The sequence below is a fragment of the Ranitomeya variabilis genome, chromosome 8, assembly GCF_051348905.1.
Source record: "Ranitomeya variabilis isolate aRanVar5 chromosome 8, aRanVar5.hap1, whole genome shotgun sequence".
Lineage (NCBI taxonomy): Eukaryota > Metazoa > Chordata > Amphibia > Anura > Dendrobatidae > Ranitomeya > Ranitomeya variabilis.
In genome coordinates, this window is record NC_135239.1 from 56,920,669 (window position 1) to 56,931,704 (window position 11,036).

The window sequence follows — 11,036 nt, forward strand, 5'->3', positions numbered from 1 at the left end:
TTTTCTTTGATGATGCTGTATGGCGGCTCGATTTTTGTGGGACAAGATGACATTTTCAGCGGTTATTTATATCCGTCTTTTTGATCGCGTGTTATTCCACTTTTTGTTTGGCGGTATGATAATAAAGCGTTGTTTTTTGCCTCTTTTTTTTTTTTTTTTGCGGTGTTCACTGAAGGGGTTAACTAGTGGGACAGTTTTATAGGTCGGGTCGTTACGTACGCAGCGATACTAAGTATGTGTACTTTTATTGTTTTTTTTATTTAGATAAAGAAATTTATTTATAGGAACAATATTTTTTTTGGGGGGGAATTTTTTTTAATTTTTTTTACACATGTGAATATTTTTTTTTTTACACTATAACACTGCCCCAGGGGGGGCATCATGTTATAGTGTAAGATCGCCAATCTGACACTTTGCTGTGCACTGTGCAGCCGGGAAGCTGTGCATAGATCCAGGCTTCCCGGCGCCTGCTCTGAGCAGGCGCAGTGAAGCCACCTCCCTGCAGGACCCGGATGCCGTGGCCATCTTGGATCTGGGCCTGCAGCAGGGAGGAGGAGGTAAGAGACACTCGTAGCAACGCGATCACATCGCGTTGCTCCGGGGTTCTCAGGGAAGCATGCAGGGAGCCCCCTCCCTGCGTGATGCTTCCCTATACCGCCGGAACATTGCGATCATGTTTGATCGCAGTGTGCTGGGGGCTAATGTGCCGGGGGCGGTCCGTTACTGCTCCTGGCACGTAGTGCCGGATGTCAGCTGCGATAGTCAGCTGACACCCGGCCGCGATCGGCCGCGCTCCCCCCGTGAGCGCGGCCGATCGCATATGACGTACTATCCCGTTGGTGGTCATATGGGCCCACCCCACCTCGACGGGATAGTACATCTAATGTCAGAAAGGGGTTAAAGGACTTTATTCTGGCTGTCTTCATTTACGATACAACTATAGGATTAGATAAGGAACAAAGGAAAAAGTGACCAAGCAGATCCAATATAATATAAAGTAGAATAAACTTTATTTAAATATCACATTAAAGAGCGGGTACATGGGGAGAAAAAGTGCACATAGACGCCTCTCCATTACTAAGCCATGGGCTTGATGTCACCTGACAATACAAAGGTAACATCAACCCCTCAAACATGAACCCCATTTGCCACGCTACTGGGCAACTGAGGAAAGATGGGCCAATATTCATGGCCCCTTACCAGCCCGAGAATACCATCCCCCAGCTGTGAGCTTTAGCAAAGCTGGTTGTCAAAAATGGGGGGACCCCACAATGTTTTTTAAATTATTTATTTAAATAATTAAAAATAAGGCATGGGGACCTCTCTATTCTTGATAACCAACCTTGCTGAAGCTGACAGCTGAGGGTTGCAGCCCCCAGCTGTAAGTTTTGCCTGGCTGGTTATAGAAAATACGGGGGAACCCATGCCGGGTTTTTCATTCATTTAGTTATATCGCAGGCGGAATATGAGGAATACCCCCATCATCTGCTCCTGCTGTCACTGTTATTAGTGGCAGCAGGTGTAGGTTGATGGGAGTAATAGTCCAAAAAGCCCCCACCTGCTGTCATTGTTCTGACTTTAATATAAAGGTACCGTCACACTCAGCGACGCTGCAGCGATATAGACAACGAGCCCATCGCTGGAGCGTCGCTGTTTAGGTCGCTGTAGAGACGTCAAACACAGCAACTCCAGAACGATGCAGGAGCGATCCAGTGACGTAACGGCGACTCACTTATAGTTCTCGCTGGTTGTTAGTTCCATGTAAAACATTGCTGACATCGTTGCTTTTGATGTCAAACATGACGATACACGCCGACCTGACGACGAAATAAAGTTCTGGACTTCTAGCTCCGACCAGCGATGGCACAGTGGGATCCAGATCGCTGCTGCGTGTCAAACACAACGAGATCGCTATCCAGGACGCTGCAACGTCACGGATCATTGTCGTTCTCGTTGCAAAGTTGCTGAGTGTGAAGGTACCTTAACTCTCATCATTCTCCTCTGCTCGCGCCGAGCGCTGATCAGCCTCATTTACCTGGAGAAGCCAGTTATGGTGAAACATGTTGGAGGGGGCAGCTGTTTGGTTTTAGATCAGATAGTCCACACTGTTGCAAAACACCATGAGTCGTCCGCGGCCACTAAGGCTAAAATCTTATAATAATTGATGTCCTAAAAGCTGTAGCTAGGCTTCACATGGTGAAGTACTGAGAGATATTTACCCAATAAAGGCTAACCAGCCAGCAAAATGAATCACTAAAATTTGCACAAAAGAAGGAACTGAATAATATCTGGACCCACGTGAGTCAGCCTGTGAATATTATATTCATACATTATTAGTGAATTTTCCAACATTGATACTTTCATTAATAGCCCCCAGCAGTCAACAGTCACACTGCATAAGGAGGTAGTACGTCTCGACTGTATGATCAACATATTAAGCTAGGACACCAATAACTATTGTGGACTTTGTAATTTTAATGAGGACATTTTTCTTATTATTAGCATTATAATCTAATCATTAAAAGTTATATTTTATTAATCTCACAATCTTTACTTAGGGTCTATTTGCCATTCGGCAATTTGTTAATTATTGCACCAAACCCTACGCTGATTCCGTTTGAACTGTATCGGATGGATACTATTGGACAACCCCAGGTTAATCAGTTCAGGACCCTAATTAAAATAATAACAGTCTATACTTCCCTCCCACAGTGGGGCCGTTGCATTTCATGTTGCTGTTCCCGGTGGGTGACATGGCTTGTTGTGTCAAGTGCCTGCTGCAGCCAATGAGCAACCTGTGGCTGCTACTCATTAATAGTCCATGAGGCTGGACATCCCCTCACAAAATTAAATGTCATGTCACCCACCAGGAACAGCCTCGGCAACTAGAACAATGCTGCTGCTGCCAGAGGGAAGTTCATGTTGTTTTTATTTTAATTGGGGTCCTGAACTGATTAAGTAAGGGTTATTTAACAGTGGACAACCCCTTTCAGGCCATGTTCTAGTTATGGAAAGTTTTCCCTGCAAATTTGCTCACAAATATGTAACAAACATGCAGTGAATCTCCCCCAATAAATTACATGTGTTACTCCCCTTTTTATCTGGTTTCAGGTGTGATTTTCATATTGCCCACACCTGTTACTTGCCACGGGTGTGTTTGAATGAGCATCACATGCTTGAAACAAAATTGTTTACCCTCAATTTTGGAAAGGTGCCAACAATTTTGTGAAATTGTATCCAATTTGTCTTTTTTTCTTATGTTTTTTTTGTACTGTTCCAAAACACACAAAGAAAATAAACATGTGTAACAAAACTCGTGTAGTTGCAATAATTTTCTGGAATACTTAATTTTCTAGAACAATTTAAAGGCACCAACACTTTTGGCTATGACTGTATATGATTTGACAGAGGACAGGTTGCCTATCTTTATTGGTCCTAAAGTTATCCTACCTATTACCATGCCTTATCATGACAATCCAAAGCTTAATAAATTTCCAAGGCCTATCATTGGAACATGCCTACTGACAAGCGATATAAATGTTTATACAATCTAAAACTTCAAGTTTCTAAGTGGAACTAATAAAAACGTAAAACAAAACTTATCATAAAAATATTAAAATAAACTTTTTTTTAATACAAAAAGTGCTTGAACTGTGCAAAATAGTAAAATATAAGACGCTACACATATTTGGTATGGTCACAATTGCAGAGATCAATAGAGTAAAATATGTCAGTTGCAGAAGTGTAAACAAAGTAAAAAAAAAATACACAAAAAAATAATAACGGGCACCTGTCATCTGATCATTGCTGCTCAAACTGTGGACATCATGAGTCAGTTTGGTTGCCCGATTGCAGCCAAGTATGGTTTTCTCTGAAATGGTCCAGCATTTCAGAAAAAATATATTCTACAGATCCGGCCAGTGACCACAGCTGGAGACGAGATTAGCCCAGCGCCGCCACCAGGTGAGCTTCCTCCCAGTTCTACTGCAGGTGATTGACTGGTCTCTCACTATGGAAGACCACTAGCAGTGCATGGAAAAGACGGTCAGGACAGTTTTGGACTAGTCCCGGCTCGATCTTTAATGGACTGTATATTTATCGATGTTGAAGATAAAAAATATACCTGAAATAAGGCAACACAAAAAACAACATTTTCCCGTGGCCTTTCCAAGGAAGTATAGTCATTACAAGGTTAATTCAAGCAGGCATCAGCACATTAGAGTACTCACAGTGATGGCTGTAAGGGCTGTCCCACACGTCCAGATAATTCCGGTACCGGAATAAATCGGTACCGGAGTTATCCGTGTCTGTGTGCCTGGGAACTCATGTAGGCCATACGTGCGGCACACGTGTGCCGCCCGTATGGCGAGTGGGTACCACACGGAGCGTGTGGTACCCACGCGTGTGGTACCCTGCATCGTGCTGAAGCTGCGATTCATATGTTCCCTGCAGCAGCGTTTGCTGCAGAGAAAATATGAATAACAGTGTTTAAAATAAAGATCTATGTGTCTGACATGTCTCCGTGTTTGGCACACGGAGACACGGTCCACAAAAAATCAATGACATCTGAACAGATGCATTGATTTTTATGGGTCTATGTGTGTCAGTGTCTCCGGTACGTGAGGAAACTGTCACCTCACGTACCGGAGCCACTGACGTGTGAAACCGGCCTAAAGTAGTGTTGTACAGATCAGCAGGACAAGGATTATAATCAAATTATAAAAAAAAAAATGTAGGTACTCATTCACAAGCTCGCAAATTAAATCATGCTGTTATACACCTGCCTTCATGCACACTTGTTCTGCACATTTGCTAAAATATATTGCATACTGCTAAAGTGTGAACATAGCACGGAGACATGGGATCACACAATCCAAAACACTCCTACATTTTTTTTTATTACTATACATCAGAAAGTCAGTCATGGATGCAAAAATAGCAGAAAGCCAGAATTTATAATTAATGAATGTTTTTCCATATACAACAAAAGTGTTTCATACTATATCAGTACTATATTTAGGAATGAAGGTGAGCGGACAAGCAAAAGCTAAAAATGTAGTGATATGCCCGGAGATGTATCTCCTTCCATCTATAGACTTTTACCTATGTGTTTTTCTCTGCTGGAACCATGCAATGAGAATGGCACATATACTTTCATTGTAGGTTACGACACATAATATTGCGGTGGGTGATAAATTTACATATTTAAAGAAGCTATCTGGGACTAATATAATTTTTTACTATGGGCATAAGAACGAACAGGCAGGTAGTTGCTAACTACATGCCTGTTCAGCCCGCCGCCAATCATAGACTGCTCCTGCTGGAGATTCTGCGGCTTCCGCTAACGTTACGTCGACAGAGCAGCGGCTTCTCTTCTCTACTGTAGGCAGTATTATGTTACAATTCAGTAATATTTACGATCAAGATGTCTTCCTGTAGATATTCCAATATCAAGACTGACCCGAATAAAGAGATTCAGAAAGAAGTACATTGCTTGGATTCTGAAACAGAAAAATATGGATCCAAAGCACGTAAAATAGTAAGTGAATATTTTCTTTCTTTCTTTCTTTTCTTTACACCAGTTATGATGCTTTAGCCTTAGTGTCATATTATTTTAATATCCACAATTTTATCATCTAGGTAGATACAAATGAAGGACAATACTCAGGAAGATCTAAGATGACTACTTTGAACGCTCCCCTTCCTTCTAAAGGTTACCACGACTTTTTTGTTAGCGCCAGTCATGAAAGGTAAAAGCATTGAGCATTATGTCTTATGTTCAAATATCACTCCTAAAATGCATAAATTGTACACAATTGATTTTGCCTGTTGTTTTTGTTTAGTTTAAAAGCAAAAACACAAACTGCACGAAAAGTAAAGTAGTTCTACTCTTCAAGGTTAACAGGGAATCACTGTACATTGCATCTATCTCCATATGAGGAGTGCCTATACTGACAACAGTTTGTGGCTGAAATGTTACAATGGTATTAGAACGGTCTCGCAGAGCAATGAAAGATAGCCTGATCTGATGATTCAGGTCATATGATCCTTTACATGATGTGTCAGCTAGATCTGTCACTTATCTGCCTAATATTGCATGAGTCCTTTTAGTGCTGCCAAAATTCATATTGACACTGAGCCAGGTGTCCTGTAGTAACTGGCACCAAGATGTCAGCATCATATTCTTCAGAGGGAAACTGGTCTTCCCTCACCCGCCCACTGCTGATTGACAGCTGCTGTATCTCCCTTTGCACAATATAAGCAGAACTGTCAGTCATCCAGCAGGGATAGCTTCAGCTCAACAATATGAGTGATACAGCGCTGGAGAAGATGATCAGGGAATACAACGCTACCATCAGGGTCTCCTTAAGATTTGGAAGTCAACTTTTCATAAAAATGTTTTTTTTCAGTGTGACAGGACACAATGTTAAGGCCATTGGTACTTGTTCAAGTAAAATGCACATGAATGCCAGGACCTAATGTTTCCTAGTGACAAGAGTATTTTGCTGCCCCTCACCAGCCTGACTTCTTCCAGTAGTGCATTTTGGCCTATCGCTGCCTGTGTATATGATATAATAGAAATGTGATTATTCTGACCTCTTTTTTTTTTTGCTCCATGGTCCATAGTAAGGGTTTTTTTGGCAATAGATAAAGGTCAGCTTGTTATTCATTTCACCTGTCAAACATTTTATTATTAATAAGGTGTGCTGAATATCAGCAGTAAATAATTCACCTAAGACATCATATTGTATTTTCTGAGGTGCAGCTGTGAGAAATATCACCCAGTGTAGTTCAGGCTATGTTCAGATGACCATGTGTACCTAGAAATATCAGTCCATAATTCAGTAACACAAATCCCTGCAGATCTACTAATCCAAACTTAAATCACCATAGGATTTTATGTTAATCTGATTAGTAAAATTGCAAGAAGAGATGGGTGGACACCTGGATGTTCAGATCCGGCCGAACAGTTACAAAATGTTTGGATTCGGGTACCAGAACTGTACCCGAACCGGGGCCCAAACATCCACTGTTTGTCACGCTGTCATGTGCATGACAGCACAGCAAACACCGCTTCTGATAGGAGGTGAAATCATCCCCACGGGTTAGAGAGCCGCGGTTCCCTTGCTGTCAAATGACTGAGCGCTCAGCTGTAATCGGAGGTATACAGTTTACCTCCGGTCACTGGTGTCAGCGGATGGGACTACAGCATCCATCATCTGACACCTGCTGCCCTAATAACAGCGAGAGCAGGAGCGGCTGATGGGTGTATTCATTAGCTGGCTCCTGGGCTGTAAATAAATAATTAAAAAAAAAAAACAGTGTGGGTTCCCCTGTATTTTTGATAACCAGCCAGGCAAAACTAACAGCTGGGGGCTGCAACCCTCAGCTGTCAGCTCAGTATTGTCAGGTGACATCAAGACAACGGCTTAGTAATGGAGAGGCGTCCATAAGACACCTCCATTTCTAATCCTATAGTTATATGGTAAATAAAGACACAGCCAGAATAAAGTTTTTTATTAGAAATAAAACAAAATATACTTTTACTTTTTTTATTTAAAAATAACAAACACTGTTATACTCGCCTAACACCTATTCCACCAAAGTCCTCTCCTGTAATAAACCAAAAATAAAAAACAACAATATCCCTCACCCATCCATGTCTGGGGGAAAAATAGTTTTCAACCTGGACGGTGCCAAGATACGACTATCCAGGCTGAGAACCAGTGGTGAATGAGCTGCTGCGAGTGCAGACTCAGTGACCGGTGGTGACGTCATTGAGGTTACCTTCGGTCACTGAGGCTGCGTTCCCAGCTGGGCTGAACTGCCGTGACCTCGGTGAGATTCCTGTTAGCACCATGAAAAAAATGGGAGGGAACCCACACTTTTTTTTAATTTACTTAAATAATTAAGAAATATGGCGTGGGGACCCCTCTATTCTTGATAACTAGCATTGTTGAAGCTTACAGTTGAGGGTTGCAGCCCCCAGCTGTGAGTTTTGCCTGGCTACTTATCAAAAATACAGGAGAACCCATGCCGTTCTTTTTTTAAATTATTTAGATGAATACTCCCATCCGCCGCTCCTGCGCTGTTTTTAACGGTTGCAGGTGTCGGATGATGGGAGCTGTAGGCCCATCCGCTGATCACAGCTGAGCGTTCATGCTGTCTTTTGACAGCATGGGAGGAGCGGCTCTCTGACCGGCAGGGATGATTTCACCACCGATCAGAAGCGGTGTTTGTCGCGCTGTCATGCACATCACAGCGTAACAAACACCCAGTGTTCGGGCAGCCGAACCCAAACCCGAACAGTAACACGACACTCCTGATGAAGTCCATGTTCGGTGTCCATGTACTTGCAATTAGAGATGGGTGAACCCGAACAGTAAAGTTTGGCATCCATACCGAATACTTACTGTTCGGGTTCACCCATCTCTAATTGCAAGTTGTCCGGATGTTGTAGCCATGTGAATCTGATCTAAAGATGGCCATAAACTTGGGTAGCCATCAGCTTTGTTTCACCAAAAGCTATTTCTCCCAACACCCATTACACATGGATCTCTATACAGACAGCAGTTAGTCAGTGCCCCTCACCTCTATGCTTCCCATTCTTTCCTTAAAATGGTTAGTTATTTTCACCATTTTTTGCTTGTAATTTTGTTTTAGTGAAGATCAAGATGAAGAAACTCGAGCATTTATTGGAATATTTGATGGAATATTTTAATCTCCAATGTTGTATCTTCAATCATTTAAACAAGGATATGAAAAAATGGACCAGTTATTGTTTAATAGTTGATGTTATAGACATAGAGGTATATTGCACTCATCTTACTGTAAAACTCTATATAGTATATATCAGTTATTGTGTTTTTCATTAGCTTTGTTTATTAGTGGGTAACTACAGTATAGCTAGCGTTTGACAGTGACATCATTATGTCTATGGCTTACCAAGTTCCATGTTTGGGATACACAGTGCATTCATGATAGATAAAAAACAGTTCACACAGGCATTATGTGTTAGAACAGTTATTATGCATTAAGCCACATGTAAATGGCACAGCTTGTGCTCACCAGCCATGGATAGCTCTATAATACAGTTTTTGATGGAACACGACATTATTATTTTTTTTTGTCAGATTCATTTGGAATCCAACAGAAAGACAACTCCATGTGCCTTCATATGATATTATAGGCATCGGCCTTATGTCATAGTGGTGGTGCTAACCAACATGGTGGCAGTAATAAAGCCATGTACCTTAGGCCCAAGTATCTGAAAGAAACAGTAGTGCATAATATGTATTGCTGCAAACAGGTTGTAAAAACATGTTTAAGGGTGGCTTAAAGGAAAAAATGAATGACCTTAAGGTAATTGATATCAGATTAACTTTCGACACTGCAGCTCTCACCCATACAAGCAATTGTGAGACATCTTCCAGTATCATTCACAGTCACTGCGCAATGATCTGATATTGATGAGCATCCTAGGGCTAGCATCATGCTTCTGTTTATCGCTCATCTGAGAAAATCTGTTGAGTTGTGTTAATCGCACTCTGATCAGATCTTCTCGGATGATGGAAAAACAATTCTCTATCTTCTCCATGAAATCTGTCTGTAAGAATCGGACCACACTCAGATGCCATCTGAGTACGGTCTGATTTTTCTCCACGGACCCATAGACCTGAATGGTAATCGGATGCAACTCGTTCATGCTGCAATTTTTTTTCCCTGAACTAACAAAGTCCGGGGAAAAATTCAGACTCATGCACCGAACCATAGAATTACATGGGGACAAGTGCTATGCGTCGGAACGATGGATAGCGCTTGTCCAATTCTTGTGGTCGTGGCCTAAAAAGTCAGTTATCACCTCATCACTGCCACAGCACCAGGACCCTCAATTATATAGCAATAGCCAAAGGCCGAACTTCAGCTTAAACCTGCAATGTACTGACACATTTCTGCATTTTCTCTCTCATTTTCAAGCATAGTTGTACTTAAATTGCATTTTTTTTTGCAAATTAGTCAATTAAATACAATTTTCATCTTTTTTTAGAAATATGCTTTCAAATGTGGTGTTCAGTTTTTTTCCTGCATTAGCAATATTCATTTAAATAGTGTTTGTAAGCTTTGCACCTTTATTGCTAGCATTAGCATAGAAACCACTTTGTTATGATTTTTAGCGGTTTCTAAATAAATGGAGGCATCAGACCGCCTGTAAGCAATGTAAAATCTCAATAAAGTAACTTTAAAGTGTTAATGTATTCATCTAATTCACATTAAATGAGGATTGGTTTGGGGTGGGCTCAAGCTTGTGCCTTCAGACTTACACGGTATAAATAAATCTGAGTGTGTAATTTACTTGAACAAAAATCTCTTCAGAATAATGGAAAAGTACCTCTGAACAGTATTGTAAATGGTGATATTTAAGCTCTTGCTACAAAAGAGCAATGTGTTCTGAATTATGGTATAATTTTCTACAACGGTATTCAATGTTAACAACATGTTCCAAATGTTAGTTTTAAGTGTGCAATTTAATCACGCAACATTTATAATCATAAACAGCCGGAGAGTTTCTTACCCCAAATCAACGACACTTTATTCCAGCATTAGATTCTTGGTATTAAAGGACATTTTATAGAACAGTGTATAATAATGTATTTGACGCTCAGCATAATATCTTTGGAAGTGATTATGTTTTTGCATACCTATTTACATGGTGATTATGAATATGAACCTAGTTACAGAGTAGTTATAAAACATTAGACTAGTTATTGTCACACATTTGTGGCTGCTTTAGTTCTGCAATACTCCGTTATTAATGTAGGCGTCTAGTGCAGAATACATTTTTGAAACTACCCATGAGGAAGGTAATGAATGTGGCAGGAATTAATTTAGTCATTAACAAATTCCACCACTGGATTTAGTTAACAGGTTGGTGCAGTGTGAAAGAATATCATGTAATATTTTTCAGCAATTCACCAAGCCAAATGTAACAACTCTGCTGGCATCACGGCATGGCCTCTCATCTTTCACACTATTTT

The 11,036-nt window shown here is 41.0% G+C and overlaps 1 protein-coding gene across 12 annotated transcripts in view; it reads left to right on the top strand.

The window, feature by feature from the left end:
- Positions 1–10,252, top strand: part of HFM1 (helicase for meiosis 1) — a 229,963-nt gene extending 219,711 nt beyond the window's left edge. For 11 of the 12 annotated variants that reach the window (XM_077278676.1, XM_077278672.1, XM_077278677.1 and 8 more), the window contains 3 exons: positions 5,440–5,539; positions 5,641–5,750; positions 8,665–10,252. In XM_077278676.1, the coding sequence (XP_077134791.1) occupies positions 5,440–5,539; positions 5,641–5,750; positions 8,665–8,722 (268 nt within the window). In that variant the 3' untranslated portion in view covers positions 8,723–10,252. Of the gene's footprint in view, positions 1–5,439; positions 5,540–5,640; positions 5,751–8,664 lie in introns of those variants that run through there. The other variant, XR_013218736.1, reaches the window with a different exon arrangement.
- Positions 10,253–11,036: the final 784 nt, after the last annotated feature.